The sequence below is a fragment of the Mesoplodon densirostris genome, chromosome 3, assembly GCF_025265405.1.
Source record: "Mesoplodon densirostris isolate mMesDen1 chromosome 3, mMesDen1 primary haplotype, whole genome shotgun sequence".
NCBI lineage: Eukaryota > Metazoa > Chordata > Mammalia > Artiodactyla > Ziphiidae > Mesoplodon > Mesoplodon densirostris.
In genome coordinates this window covers 111,820,323-111,836,768 of record NC_082663.1, presented here as the reverse complement: position 1 = coordinate 111,836,768, position 16,446 = coordinate 111,820,323, and the positions used below count along the sequence as shown (strand labels likewise).

The following is a 16,446-nucleotide window of genomic DNA, read 5'->3' as shown; positions in this document are numbered from 1 at the left end:
GGGGAAAAAATAATAAGTCTTGCTCTCAAAGTCCACCTTCTCAATTTGGGATGATTCGTTGTCTATTCAGGTATTCCACCAATGCAGGGTACATCAAGTTGATTGTGGAGATTTAATCCTCTGCTCCTGATGCTGCTGGGAGAAATTTCCCTTTCTCTTCTTTGTTCGCACAGCTCCTGGGGTTCAGCTTTGGATTTGGCCCCGCCTCTGCGTGTAGGTCGCTGGAGGGCATCTGTTCTTCGCTCAGACAGGACGGGGTTAAAGGAGCAGCAGATTCGGGGGCTCTGGCTCACTCAGGCTAGGCGGAGGGAGGGGTACGGATGCGGGGCGAGCCTGCGGCGGCAGAGGCGGGCGTCACGTTGCAGCAGCCTGAGGCGCGCCGTGCCTTCTCCCGGGGAAGTTGTCCCTGGATCACGGGACCCTGGTAGTGGCGGGCTGCACAGGCTCCTGGGAGGGGAGGTGTGGAGCATGACCTGTGCTCACACACAGGCTTCTTGGTGGCGGCAGCAGTAGCCTTAGCGTCTCATGCCCGTCTCTGGGGTCGGCGCTGATAGCTGCGGCTCACGCCCGTCCCTGTAGCTCCTTTAAGCAGTGCTCTTAATCTCCTCTCCTCACGCACCGGGAAACAAAGAGGGAAGAAAAAGTCTCTTGCCTCTTCGGCAGGTCCAGGCGTTTTCCCCGGACTCCCTCCCGGCTAGCTGTGGTGCACTAACTCCTTCAGGCTGTGTTCACGCCAGTCCTCTCCCTGCGCTCTGACCCCGAAGCCCTGAAGCCCGATCCTCAGCTCCCAGCCCCGCCCCTCCCGGCGGGGCAGACAAGCCCATAGGGCTGGTGAGTGCCCGTCGGCACCGATCCTCTGTGCGGGAATCTCTCTGCTTTGCCCTCTGCACCCCTGTTGCTTATCTGCTGTTCTGATTGGGTGATTTCTATTATTCTATCTTCCAGATCACTTATTTGTTCTACTGTGTCATTTAGTTTGCTATTCATTGCTTCTAGATTGGTTTTTATCTTGGTAATTGAATTGTCCATTTTTGATTGGTTCATTTTTATAATTTCTAGTTCCTTGTTACAGTGATCTGCATTTCTATCAATTATCTTTCTTAATTATGTTAGCCTTTTTATTACCACCTTTTTTTTTTTTCGGTACGCGGGCCTCTCACTGTTGTGGCCTCTCCCGTTGCGGAGCACAGGCTCCGGACACGCAGGCTCAGCGGCCATGGCTCACGGGCCCAGCCGCTCCACGGCATGTGGGATCTTGCCGGACCGGGGCACGAACCCGTGTCCTCTGCATCGGCAGGCGGACTCTCAACCACTGCGCCACCAGGGAAGCCCTATTACCACCTTTTTGAGTTCAATGTCTAGTAGACTGGTGAGCTCTGTTTCACTGTTTTTTTCTTACAGAGGATCTTGGGTTTTTTAATTCGGAGTAGTTCCTCTGACTTTTCATTTTACTTAACTTTGTCTTTATTAATTTAAGAGAAACAGTTATCTACTATGGTCTTGAAAGGGTGTTTTTATGTGGGAGCATCCTGGTGCAGGCTGTGTGTGTCCAATGTTTTGGTGCAAAGGCTGGTTTTGGTATAGACACAGCCATGTCCTTCCTCAGGTTTTGCTGGCTGTTATCCCCTTGATAGTGGGTGTGGTTCATGCTAGAGTATCTAGAGCCTATGCAGAATATGAGGCAGGGCTTCCTCTCTGCTCAGTGGCTGTCACCACTTTGTCAGAGGCAGGTCTGCTCCCCAGTTGTTGGATTAGAAGCTCTGAGGGTTGGGTCTCTGTTGCCCTTGAGCCTGTCCCCTGCCCCAAAGCAAGTGAGGCTTCTTCAGTCACAGAGGACCTGTGTGCCACCTGTGTAGGCATCTGTGATTCTGCTCAGAAGCTGCTTAAGTTCGCGTCCCTTTCTCTGTTGTATTTGTCCCAGATATAGTGCAAGGCTGTGGTGTGACATAGGCTGGGCCTGGTGGTCAGGGCATTGTGGATATAGGAACTGAGGTGGCTGTGCTTCCTCCTGAGATCTGGGCTGCCTCTGTGGCAGACCTCTCCCAAGACCTGCCTGCTCCAGATCTACCACTAAGGTGTGGTGTGGAATAGGTGGAGCCAGGGCACTCTCACTGGGAGCTGAACCACCACCTATTCCTGAGTGTGCTGACAATGGCCTCCACGGCTCCACCCAGATCACACTCCACGCCCTCTTGGTGGTCTCTGCCTAGCTAGATGGAGCCCTCTCCCGGGGCCTGTGTGCTCAAAGTTCAGGGCTTAACCACTGCACACTCTTTTGATGCCACCCTATGTGCCTGCTGACAGTACCCACCACAGCTCAACCCGGATCACACCCCAGGCACCCTGGTCTGTCTCTGGGTAGCTAGATCAAGTCTTTGCCCAGAACCTACGCCAGGCTATAGTGTGGAGTGAGTGGGGCTGGGGTACTTGCCCCTTTGAGTTGGGAAGTGCCATGAGGTTCTCTTTGCCCTGATTGTTAGCAAGCCAGAATGTGTATACTGCTTAAGGTAGAGTCTAGGCTTTTCCAGCCCTTCTGTCTGTCTCAGCAGATTTCCCAGCAGGCCAGGGCACTTGTCTCCTGTGCACAGGACCCAAGGACTGTGATGTCCAGGTTGGGCTTGTCTTGCTTGCTCCCCAGGGCGAGGGTCCACCCATGTGGACCTTTTCTTCCTTACAGATCTCTCCCAGGGGCACAAGTCCTGACCCAGTGCCTTTTTCTTCCATCTCACCTGGTTATGTGGAGATCTGTCTCACAGCTTTGGTTGTATAGGAGTTTTTCTGCCAGTTTCCAGTTAGTTTTCCATGAGAATTTTTCTACATGTATATGTATTTTTGATGTGTTTGCTATGGGAGGTGAGTTCCACATTCTCCTATCCTGCCATCTTGGTTTCCCTCCCCTGAATTATATTTCTAATAGATTGTTTTTTTTTCCTTTCTTAGGTACCTCTTCAGAAGACTATCAGAAATGCCATAGAAAAGTGTAAGAACTAACAGTTTAAAAGTTGTTGTGCTTTTAAAACTTTGTGTACTAATAGTTATGTAGCAAGTATGATTGGTAACCCACAAATTCAGATGTTTGTTTATTCAATATTTGTTGAGGACTCACTGTATACCAGAACTGTTCTGATTGCTGGAGGTATATTTGCTAACTATCCATCTGTCTGTCTGTCTATCTATCTAATTGCTGTAGTGAACAAAATTGATTAAAAACAAAATCTCTGCCTTCTTTGAGTCCACATTCTAGTTGGAGGAGATAGACAATAAATAAATAAGCAAGTAAATTTATCCCATGCTATATGGTAATGAATGCTATGGAGAAAAATAAAACAAAATAGGGGACTAGGGAGTATTGGGATAGAGATTTGCTCTTCTAAGTAGTGTGGTCCGAGACTCACCATTGAAAGGGCAGCATTTGAGCAGAGTCCTAAAGAAGGAGACAGAGCAAGCTGTGTAACTCATTGGAGAAAAGAGCATTCCAGGTAGAGGGAATAGCTGGAGCCATGCCCTGAGGCAAGAAGGCCTGGGCTCCTGGTGTGAAGTGAGGGAGGAGGAGTGAGGTAAGAGAGAAAGTGAGAGAAGAAGCAAGAGGCCAGATCATATCAGGCATTTTAGTCAAATATAAGTGAATTGGAAGGCCTTTGAAAGGTTTAGAAGGATGATATGATACGACTTATGTTTTAAAAGAATCATGCTAGCTGCTGTGTTGAGAATAGACTATGATGAGGCAAGGAATTGGGGAAATTATAGTTAGGAGACTACTGCCCTAATCTGGGCAAGAAATATTGGAATATGGACCAGAGTGGCAAGAGGGGAGATAGTGAGAGGTAGGATTTTGGATATATTTTGAAAGCAGAACTAAGAGGATCCACTGAAGGACTGAGTGGTGAAGTATGAAAGTAGTCAAGGCTAACACCATGGTTTTGGCTTGAGCAACTGGAAGGATGGAGTTGCCATTTATTAAGATGGGGAAGACTGAGGAGAAACATATTACCAGGGGCAGGTGAGTTTGGCTTAGGGCATGTAGACTGAAGGGTAAGGTATGTGGGAGAGATGTTCAAGGACGTGGTCACATTCTGGATCATGAATACCTTAAGAGCTGGTATTTTTATTTTTTCCTGAATATGATGAGAGCCTATGAAAGATTTTCAGTAGGACTGTAAAATATAATGATTTTTTTAACACCTAATCTTCAAAGGTTGAAAGAACTTACACAAAATTCATACAAGTTTCAAAACAAAGTCAGGAGACACCATCAAGAAAGTGAGAAGACAGTATACACAATGGGAGAAAATATTTGCAAATCATATATCTAATAAGGGAATTGTATGCAGAGTATGTAAAGAACTCTTACAACTCAACAATAAAAGGACAAATAACCTGATTTAAAAATGGACAAAGCATCTGAACAGGCATTTCTCCATAGAAGATAAACAAATGGCCAATAAGCATGTGAAAAGATACTTAATATCATTATCCATTCGGGAAATGCAAATTAACTTCATTGAGATAGAACTTCACACCCACTGGGATGGTTATAATCAAAGAGACAGATAACAAGTATTGTCTTGGATGTGGAGAAGTTGGAACTCTCATACATGGCTGATGAGAATTTTAAATAGTGAAGGTGCTTTGGAAAATAGCTTGGCAGTTCCTCCAAATGTGACCCAGCAATTCAGTCCTAGTTTTGCATACCTAAGAAAAATGAAAACTATGTGTACACAAAAACTTGTACATGAATGTTCACAGCAAGTTGATTCATAACAGCCAAAAAGTAGAAACAATCCAAATATCCATCTACTGATGAATAGATAAATAAAATATGGTATATCCATAATGGGATGTTATTCAACAGCAAAAAGAAGTGAAATTCTGATATGCACTACAACATGGATGAACCCTATAAATATTATGCTAACTGAAAGAAGCCAGTCATACAAGACCACATATTTTATGGTTTCATTCATATAAGATAGCAAGAATAGACAAATCTGCAGAGACAGAAAGCAGATTAATGATTGCCTAAGACTGGGAGGTTTGGAAAGAAATGAGAATTGACTGCTAGTGGGTATAGGGTTTCTTTTTGGGGTGATGAAAATGTTCTAAAATTGACTGTGATGGTGGTTGCACAACTCTCTGAATATACTAAAAACCATTGAATTACACACTCTAAATTGGTAAATTATAAATTGGTAAATTATATGGTATGTGAATTATATCAATAAATCTGTTAAAAAAGAAAAAGTTAGGGCCAAGGAAGCCAAGGAGATATAATTTTTAATAGGTGATATAGATATAACCAGATTTTGTTTATACCTGAATTAAATGGTAGACAGTACAATGTGGTCTTCTTTGATGAGGATCTATAGTATTGGTACTTTGTGTTGCTGAGTGTGTGGGGGCAAGGACTGATAAACTGCTGAGCAAAAATTTCTGTGGAATTTTTAATTACCCAACCAAAATTCTTGCCAGTCATCCTACCTCTTCGCAAACATATGCATCATATTTCTGTCTTGTGCAATCACTCTTGCAGCAAAGAAGAAGATGGATTAGGAGTGATTAGATTGAAGGGATGACTATTGTGGCATTCCAAGTGAGGCATGATTAGGACCTGAACTTTACTGGCAAGGATTGCTTAGAAGGAAAACTTGAGAACAATTCAAGAGTGATAATCAACTGTTGTTAATGATTGGTTGGTTAAGAGAGGAAGATGGAGTCTGTGATGACCCTCAGCCCTCTGACTTAGGAAATAGGATGAATGATGACTCATTCACTATGTGAAGGAACACAAATAGAAAAGCAAGAGTGAGTTGGAGTGACAGGTCTGGAAAACACTGAAATACCTACAGCACTTTGAAGTGGAGATATCTAGCAGGCATTTGTATATCCCAGCCTGGAAAACAAGGGAAAGGTTCTGGGCTGAAAGCATAGTTGTTCCCTTGGGAAAGTGTTTAGAGTGAGAAAAGAATAGTTTTAGTGTGATAGGCTCCTTATAGTTATGCTTGCATCTAAATGATGAGAAATTTCTGAAGAAAAGAAAATCAGTGACTTTTATTCTTGGGTGAATTATTCTTCCTTGGTGAACAACAATGAAAATTCTAAGGATAAATTATTAAGAAAATATAGCTTTATTGATTTATTTTTTTAAATAACTGATCTAAACTTCTCATGGGCTTTGATCACCTTTCTCCCCTGTTTAGCAGGGAAATGATGAGATAAAGTTATTAATGCCATCCAGTTACTTCCAGGTAAAAGTCTCTTCTGGGTAAAAGCTGAGTCTTTCAGATTTTCTCCCACTCCATATTCCTGAGGATGATCATACCTCTTGATTTGCCTGGGACAGTCCTAGTACGTGCCTGCTGTTCTCACATAATCTTTTATAGAGCTTCCTTTCACTCTCAGAAAGGTCCCAGTTTGGACAAATCGTCACCCTAAATATAGGTGTATAGACCAGAGGTGGGGGATGGGTGAAGTTGGGTCTTGAGGGTGTCTGGGATCCACAAGTTGTCTCTGAATTTTTACTGATTTGTGCTGCAGGTTTCAAGACTAGTTCATTGATGAACTTACAGCTGTATTTTGGGCCTGAAGTCCTCCATTGCTGATTTTTCCTCACCTTAGCTTTTATTGCCGTCCCAAACCCCTTAAGTCTCATTGAAGTCCTCCATCCAGATTTTGACTTAGTTGCCTTTCTACAACCTTCGTGGTAAACTCACCTAGACACAACAGCCCTATGCCAGGTATTTTGGTTCTAAATTTGACCACCTTCTCTGCATTGCCTTTGGTATGTGGAACCTTGAGAACTAGTTTACAGTATACAGGAATTAAGGGACTCTTAGGAGGGCTGAGGCCTCCTCTCTGCCTGAGTATCCCAAGCTCTTATTTTTATGTTGAGTTTCCACCTTGTGTGGATGTTTTCTCCTAGAGTTCTAAACAGGGAGTTTGGCACATGCCCTCTACTTTGGGCTTTCTCTTCACCTCTTCTAATGTCTTCATCACACCTCTTACCCCCACCTCCAGATTTTGGGCTTGAAGGAGAGAAGTCAGTCCCCATTGTCTAACTGCTTGTTTCCTAAGCCTCTGTCCCCTTTCTCTTTCCAATAAACCTTTAGGCTGGAAAGCGTAGAGGGGGGATCTGTCTTAGGTCACATGAGTTCTTATAGTAAAACTCTATAGTTCATGTAAAACTCTGTGGTTCTGTCCACAAGACTTAATCTATATATGTTAATAGGACCTTGAGGAATGTATCAGGATGTTAAATGTGCTTTCATGTAGTCTTAGAGTTTGGACAGTGACCTTAATAGATGAGAACAAAATAAAAATGACAATTACCCCATCCCCTATTCTGTGTAGAACCATCTATGTAGAATTTGTAATAAGTGAGATCAAAACCTAATTCTTTCAACATTAGACCATCACCAATCTCTAAGCTATTTAAGAAAAGACAAAGAATGCACTGAGAGGATGAAATGATCAAGAATGTTTATTTCTTTGATAAGAGTTATTGGTGTCATATGCAAGGAGAGGGGGAAACTTCTCCCTCACCTCAACACAAGAGAGAAGCTCCCAGAGATCCATTTGGAAAGTTCAACATATGTTCCCTGGAATTTGGTTTCTGACTCACACCTGGTAAAGCTAAAAGCAAGAAGGTCTGTTAGATGCTTTGGAATGGCTGATAAAGGGAACACTAGAAATACTTTCAGAGTTTGGCACAGCAAAGATTTGTGCATATTGCCCAGATGTCAGACATAGATCCCACAGAAGGGATCATCTTGAAAGGGATCATGCCCAATACGACTTCCTGGAAAGGACAAAATAAACTTGACTGAAAGAGACTGGAAATTCTACCATCAAATTGAAAAGCTGAGGACATCATAAAGAGCAAGTGAGAGAGCCCCAGAGATGGGGAAATCTTATCACCGAACCCTTCAAAATACTTCAGGTTTGGTCTTCCCTGGTGGTGCAGTGGTTAAGAATCCGCCTGCCAATGCAGGGGACACAGGTTCGAGCCCTGGTCCAGGAAGATCCCCCATCCCGCGGAGCAACTAGCCCCGTGCACCACAATTACTGAGCCCGCACTCTAGAGCCTGCAAGCCACAACTACTGAAGCCTGCGCACCTAGAGCCCATGCTCAGCAACAAGAGAAGACACCGCAGTGAGAGGCCCACGCACCGCAAAGAAGAGTAGCCCCCACTCGCTGCAACTAGAGAAAGCCCGCGCACAGCAACAAAGACCCAACGCAGCCAAAAATAAAATAAATAAATTTATTTTTAAAAAACTACTTCAGGTTTGAAAGAGTCAGCATTTGGTTATCTGTCATGCCCAAAGGGCACCAAGGACATATTATAATAGTATCAGTTAAGATCAGGAAAGACCTTTTCTACAGTTCCTTCCTGCTACTCCAATGCCAAAGGATCCTAAAGAGTAGTTAACAAATGGGGAAGGAAAAAGAGCAAGAAATAGAGGGAAAAAACAGCGATGGTTGCTTTCCTCACTGCAGGTTATGAGTCTAAATTAGACCTAAGTTGAGAAAAGGAAGAGGTTTAAGTTGGATAATAAGAGTTTAGTGTTGTGATATTATGCTGGACTTTTTATTACCTAAAAATGACTATTTATAGGCCAGAGAATACCACAAAAGCAACAGAATACACCTGAAAGGGGCAAGAAAGTACTATTTTGGCAGGATGAATTAATTTTTTTGTATCTGATTTTTTTCCAATATTTTTTATTGAAGTATAGATGATTTACAATGTGTTAATTTCTGCTATGCAGCAAAGTGATTCTGTTATATATATATACATTCTTTTTAAAATATTCTTTTCCATTATGGTTTATCATAGGATATTGAATATAATTCTCTGTGCTATACAGTAGGACCTTGTTGTTTATAAATTCTATATATAAAAGCTTACATCTTCTAACTCCAACCTCCCACTCCATCCCTCCCCCAATCCTCTCCCCCTTGGCAACCACCACTCTGTTCTCTATGTATGTCATTCTGTTTCTGTTTCATAGATAGGTTCATTTGTGTCATATTTTAGATTCCATGTATAAGTGATATAATACGGAATTTGTCTTTCTCTTTCTGACTTACTTCACTTAGTATGATAATCTCTAGTTGCATCCATGTTGCTGCAAATAGCATTATTTTGTTCTTTTTTATGATTGAGTAGTATTCCATTGTATATATGTACCACATCTTCTTTACCTGTCCATCTACTGATGGACATTTAGGTTGTTTCCATGTCTTGGCTATTGTGAATAGTGCTACTATGAACATGGGGGTGCATGTGTCTTTCTGAATTATAGTTTTTAACAGGATAAATTTAAAGGGGAAATATGAAGGAATAAAATACTTTTCTGCTTACTGAGTTCAACTTTTCACTAAAGCAGTAATAGGAATTTAAAAATCATCTTCTCACATTTAGTTTTCAACTCCACTCTCTTGCTGGGGACTCAGAAATTCCACTTCGGTGGTCAAAGGCTGAGCTTTGATTATTTTGTATTCCTCTTGTAATAGCTAATCCTCTTTTACACATTTGGATAGGATTGGGGGCAGTCTCATTTGTGAAAGTATAAAATAGAACAGAGTATTAATTTTTTTAAAGTATTATCTCTAATGTTACTTGAGATGCTTACCACAAGAATCCTGGAAAACAAGGGACTTCCCAGGTGGTCCAGTGGGTAAGACTCCACACTCCCAATACAGGGGGCCTGGGTTCGATACCTGGTTGGGGAACTAGATCCCACATGTATGCCACAACTAAGAGTCATTCTGCAACTAAGAGTTGGCATACCTCAACTAAGAAGTCCACATGCTGCAAGTAAAAAAAAAAAAGATCCTGCTTGCCGCAAAGAACACCCTGCGTGCTGCAACTAAAACCCAGCACAGCCAAAATAAATAAATAAATAAATAAATGTTTTCTGTAAAAAGGTAATGAGATATCATTTCTTTAAAAAAAAAACGAATCCTGGAAAACAAGATTGCTATTCCTTTTCCATAAATGAGATAATCAAGACTCAAGACAGGTAAAGTAACCTTCCCAAGGCCACTGAAGTATAAGTAGCAGAACTGAGCTTTAAATCAAGGTCTGTCTGATTCTAAATACTATGCTTTGTCCTCTACACATATTGTCTCACACTGATGAATGTATAAGTATATTGCCCTTTATTATGAAACTATTTGTTCATATAGATATGTTAGCATTTTTTCTAACTAGCTTTATTTTTTCTATAGGATAATTGATTGCATACAAATGTCTTTAAGTATTATTTGAGGATTCTCAAAAGTTACTGAAAGAGTAAAAGAATCCCATTAATTTGTTCTTATTCTAGCATGATGATGTTAGCAGACCCAAGTATTTCTCCAAAACCAAAGAGTACTGCAAATTCAGAATCAGGTAATTAGTAATGAAACTAATCATTTTCATAATCCCCTATTTATTTATTTATTTTTAACATCTTTATTGGAGTATAATTGCTTTACAGTGTTGTGTTAGTTTCTGCTGTATAACAAACTGAATCAGCTATATGCATACATGTATTGCCACATCCCCTCCCTCTTGCGTCTCCCTCCCACCCTCGTTATCCGACCCCTCTAGGTGGTTGCAAAGCACTGAGCTGATCTCCCGGTGCCATGCAGCTGCTTCCCAGTAGCTATCTATTTTACATTTGCTACTGTATATATGTCAATGCTACTCTCTCACTTCGTCCCTGCTTACCCTTCCCCATCCCCACTCCTCAAGTCCATTCTCTACGTCTGTGTCTTTATTCCTGTCCTACCCCAAGGTTCATCAGAACCATTTTTTTAGATTCCATATATATGTGTTAGCATGCAGTATTTGTTTTTCTCTTTCTGACTTACTTCACTCTGTATGACAGACTCTAGGTCCATCCACCTCACTACAAATAACTCAATTTCATTTCTTTTTATGGCTGAGTAATATTCCATTGTATATATGTGCCACATCTTCTTTATCCATTCATCCAATGATGGACACTTAGGTTGCTTCCATCTCCTGGCTATTGTAAATACAGCTGCAGTGAACATTGTGGTACATGACTCTATCTGAATTATGGTTTTCTCAGGGTCCATGCCCAGTAGTGAGATTGCTGGGTCATATGGTAGTTCTATTTTTAACTTTTTAAGGAACCTCCATACTGTTCTCCATAGTGGCTGTATCAATTTACATTCCCACCAACAGTGCAACAGGGTTCCCTTTTCTCCACACCCTCTCCAGCATTTATTGTTTGTAGATTTTTTGTTGATGGCCATTCTGATTGGTGTGAGGTGATACCTCATTGTAGTTTTGATTTGAATTTCTCTAATGATTAGTGATGTTGAGCATCTTTTCATATGTTTGTTGGCAATCTGTATATCTGCTTTGGAGAAATGTCTATTTAGGTCTTCTGCCCATTTTTGGATTGGGTTGTTTGTTTTTTTGATATTGAGCTTCATGAGCTGTTGTATATTTTGAGATTAATCCTTTGTCATTTGCTTCATTTGCAAATATTTTCTCCCATCTGAGGGCTAACTTTGAGTCATGTTAATGGTTTCCTTTACTGTGCAAAAGCTTTTAAGTTTCATTAGGTCCCATTTGTTTATTTTTGTTTTTATTTCCATTTCTCTACGAGGTGGGTCAGAAAGGATTTTGTTGTGATTTATGTCATAGAGTGTTCTACCTATGTTTTTCTCTAAGAGTTTTAGAGTGGCCTTACATTTAGGTCTTTAATCCATTTGGATTTTATTTTTGTGTATGGTGTTAGGAAGTGTTCTAATTTTATTCTTTTACATGCAGCTGTCCAGTTTTCCCACCACCACTTATTGAAGAGGCTGTCTTTTCTCCATTGTATACTCATGCCTCCTTTATCAAAGATAAGGTGATTGTATGTGCATAGGTTAATCTCTGGGCTTTCTATCCTGTTCCATTGATATATATTTCTGTTTTTGTGCCAGTACCATACTGTCTTGATTACTGTAGCTTTGTAGTATAGTCTGAAGTCTGGGAGCCTGATTCCTCCAGCTGTGTTTTTCTTTCTCAATATTGTTTTGGTTATTTGGGGTCTTTTGTGTTTCCATACAAATGGTGCAATTTTTTGTTCTAGTTCTGTGAAAAATGCCATTGGTAGTTTGATAAGGATTGCACTCAATCCGTAGATTGCTTTGTGTAGTATAGTCATTTTCACAATGTTGATTCTTCCAATCCAAGAACATGGTATATCTCTCCATCTGCTTGTATCCTCTTTAATTTCCTTCATCAGTGTCTTATAGTTTTCTGCATACAGGTCTTTTTTCTCCTTAGGTAGGTTTATTCCTAGGTATTTTATTCTTTTTGTTGCAATGGTAAATGAGAGTGTTTCCATAATTTCTCTTTCAGATTTTTCATCATTAGTGTATAGGAATGCCAGAGATTTCTGTGCATTAATTTTGTATCCTGCTACTCTACCAAATTGATTGATTAGCTCTAGTAGTTTTCTGGTAGCATCTTTAGGATTCTCTATGTATAGTATCATGTTATCTGCAAACAGTGACAGTTTTACTTCTTCTTTTCCAATTTGGATTCCTTTTATTTCTTTTTCTTCTCTGATTGCTGTGGCTAAAACTTCCAAAAGTATGTTGAGTAATAGTGGTGAGAGTGGGCAACCTTGTCTTGTTCCTGATCTTAGTGGAAATGGTTTCAGTTTTTCACCATTGAGAATGATGTTGGCTGTGGGCTTGTCTTATACGGCTTTTATTATGTTGATGTATGTTCCCTCTATGCGTACTTTCTGGATAGTTTTTATCATAAATTGATGTTGAATTTTGTCAGAAGCTTTTTCTGCATCTATTGAGATGATCATATGGTTTTTATCCTTCTGTTTTTTAATATGGTGTATCACAATGATTGATTTGCGAATATTGAAGAATCTTTGCCTTCCTGGGATAAACCCCACTTATCATGGTGTATGATCCTTTTAATATGGTGTTGGATTGTTTGCTAGTATTTTTTTGAGGATTTTTGCATCTATGTTCATCAGTGATACTGGCCTGTAGTTTTCTTTCTTTGTGACATCTTTGTCTCTTTTTTTTTTGTTTTTTTTTTGTTTTTTTTTTGCATTACGCGGGCCTCTCACTGTTGTGGCCTCTCCCATTGCAGAGCACAGGCTCTGGACACGCAGGCTCAGTGGCCATGGCTCACGGGCCCAGCCACTCCGCGGCATGTGGGATCCTCCTGCACCAGGGCACAAACCCGTGTCCCCTGTGTCAGCAGGTGGACTCTCAACCACTGCGCCACCAGGGAAGCCCCTTTGTCTGGTTTTGGTATCAGGGTGATGGTAGCCTCATAGAATGAGTTTGGGAGTGTTCCTCCCTCTGCTATATTTTGGCAGAGTTTCAGAAGGATAGGTGTTAAGTCTTCTCTAAATGTTTGATAGAATTTGCCCGTGAAGCCATCTGGTTCTAGGCTTTTGTTTGTTGGAAGATTTTTAATCACAGTTTCAATTTCAGTGATTGTGATTGGTCTGTTCATATTTTCTATTTCTTCCTGGTTCAGTCTCGGAAGGCTGTGCTTTTCTAAGAATTTGTCCATTCCTTCCAGGTTTCCATTTTATTGGCATATAGTTGCTTGTAATAATCTCTCATGATCCTTTGTATTTCTTCAGTGTCAGTTGTTACTTCTCCTTTTTCATTTCTAATTTTGTTTATTTGAGTCTTCTCCCTTTTTTTTGGTGAGTCTGGCTAATGGTTTATCAAATTTGTTTATCTTCTTATAGAACTAGGTTTTAGTTTTATTGATCTTTGCTGTTGTTTCCTTCATTTCTTTTTCTTTTATTTCTGATCTGCTCTTTATGATTTCTTTCCTTCTGCTAACTTTGGGGTTTTTTGTTCTTTTTTCTCTAACTGCTTTAGGTGTAAGGTTAGGTTGTTTCAGATTTTTCTTGTTTCTTGAGGTAGGATTGTATTGCTATAAACTTCCCTCTTAGAATGGCTTTTGCTACATCCCATAGGTTTTGGGTCATCGTGTTTTCATTGTCATTTGTTTCTAGGTATTTTTGATATCCTCTTTGATTTCTTCAGTGATCTCTTAGTTATTTAGTAGTGTAGTGTTTAGCCTCCATGTGTTTGTATTTTTTACAGGTTTTTTCCTGTAATAGATATGTAATCTCATAGCGTTGTGGTCGGAAAAGATACTTGATATGATTTCAATTTTCTTAAATTTACCAAGGCTTGAATTGTGACCCAAGATATGATCTATCCTGGAGAATGTTCCATGAGCACTTGAGAAGAAAGTGTATTCTGTTGTGTTTGGATGGAATGTCCTATAAATATCAATTATGTCCATCTTGTTTAATGTATCATTTAAAGCTTGTGTTTCCTTATTTATTTTCCTTTTGCATGATCTGTCCATTGGTGAAAGTGGGGTGTTAAAGTCCCCTACTATGATTGTGTTACTGTCGATTTCCCCTTTTATGGCTGTTAGCATTTGCCTTATGTATTGAGGTGCTCCTATGTTGGGTGCATAAATACTTACAATTGTTATATCTTCTTCTTGGATTAATCCCTTAATCATTATGTAGTGTCCTCCTTTGTCTCTTGTAATAGTCTTTATTTTAATGTCTATTCTGTCTGATATGAGAATTGCTACTTCAGCTTTCTTGTAATTTCCATTTGCATGGAACATCTTTTTCCATTCCCTCACTTTCAGTCTGTACGTGTCCCTAGGTCTGAAGTGAGTCTCTTGTAGACAGCATATATACTTGTCTTGTTTTTGTATCCATTCAGCCAGTCTATGTCTTTTGGCTGGAGCATTTAATCCATTTGCATTTAAGGTAATTATCGAAGTGTGTGTTCCTATTACCATTTTGTTAATTGCTTTGGGTTTGTTTTTGTAGGTCTTTTCTTTCTCTTGTGTTTCCCGCCTAGAGAAGTTCCTTCAGCATTTATTGTAAAGCTGGTTTGGTGGTGCTGAATTCTCTTAACTTTTGCTTATCTGTAAAGGTTTTAATTTCTCCATCAAATCTGAATGAGATCCTTGCTGGGTAGAGTAATCTTGGCTGTATGTTTTTCCCTTTCATCACTTTAAATATGTCCTGCCACTCCCTTATGGCTTTCAGAGTTTCTGCTGAAAAATCGGCTGTTAATCTTATGGGGATTCCCTTGTATGTTATTTGTTCCTTTTCCCTTGCTGCTTTTCATATTTTTACTTTCTACTCAATTTTTGATAGTTTGATTAATATGTGTCTTGGTGTGTTTCTCCTTGGATTTATCCTGTATGGGACTCTCTGCGCTTCCTGGAATTGATTAACTATTTCCTTTCTCATGTTAGGGAAGTTTTCGACTATAATCTCTTCAAATATTTTCTCAGGTCCCTTTTTTTCTCTTCTTCTTTGGGGCCCCTATAATTCGAATGTTGGTGTGTTTAATGTTTTCCTAGAGGTCTCTGAGACTGACCTCAATTCTTTTCATTCTTTTTTCTTAATTCTGCTCCCTGGCAGTTATTTCCACCATATTATCTTCCAGCTCACTTATCTGTTCTTCTGCCTCAGTTATTCTGTTTTTGATTCCTTCTAGAGTATTTTTAATTTCACTAATTGTGTTCTTCATCACTGTTTGCTCTTTAGTTCTTCTGGAGCCTTGTTAGTGTTTCTTGTATTTTCTCCATTCTGTGTCCAAGATTTTGGATCATCTTTACTACCATTACTCTGAATTCTTTTTCAGGTAGTTTGCCTATTTCGCCTTCATTTATTTGGTCTTGTAGGTTTTTACCTTGCTCTTTGTCTGTAACATATTTTTTTTGTTGCTTCATTTTTTTGTTTTCATTTGTGGTGCTGTATTCCTGTCTTACTGGTTGTTTGGCCTGAGACATCCAGCACTGGAGTTTTCAGGCAGTTGGATAGAGCTGGGTCTTGGTGCTGAGATGAGGATCTCTGGGAGGCCTCACTCTGATTGATATTCCCTGGGATCTGAGGTTTCTCTGTTAGTCCGGTGGTTTCGACTTGGAACTCCCACCACAGGAGCTCAGGCCTGACCTCCAGCTTTGGAACCAAGATCCCACAAGCTTCGTGGCATGGTAAAAAAATAATAAGAAGCAGAAAAATAGAAAAAAAGGAGCAGTACAATATCAAAGAATAAAAAAACAAAATAAAATTAGAAAGATGAAAAATATATTAGGAAAAATAAAACTATAATTGAAACATGTGCAACAAGGTAAAATAAAGCCACAACAGAAAAAAGAAAAAAAAAAGGGTGGGGTGGGGTGGGGGAACAAGCCAGAAGGAGAGATCACCAGTTGCTGGGGGTTCCTCTATCCCCTTAGGTGTCTGTGGTCCCCCACCGGTGCCTGCTAGGTGCCCTAGTTGTGAGGAGATGCGAATTTTGTTTCCTCCTAGTACACCCTCTTGACCCTGACTCCCTCTATTCATTTTTGTCACAGTGCCACAGTATATGTTAAGAAAACTGGTAGCCCAGGAAAC

The 16,446-nt window shown here is 40.3% G+C and overlaps 1 protein-coding gene across 1 annotated transcript in view; it reads left to right on the top strand.

Moving 5' to 3' along the window:
* Positions 1–16,446, top strand: part of MEIKIN (meiotic kinetochore factor) — a 125,350-nt gene that overhangs the window by 25,008 nt on the left and 83,896 nt on the right. The window contains exons 7-8 of the mRNA XM_060094389.1: positions 2,941–2,980; positions 10,330–10,394. Of these exons, the coding sequence (XP_059950372.1) occupies positions 2,941–2,980; positions 10,330–10,394 (105 nt within the window). The remainder of the gene's footprint in view (positions 1–2,940; positions 2,981–10,329; positions 10,395–16,446) is intronic.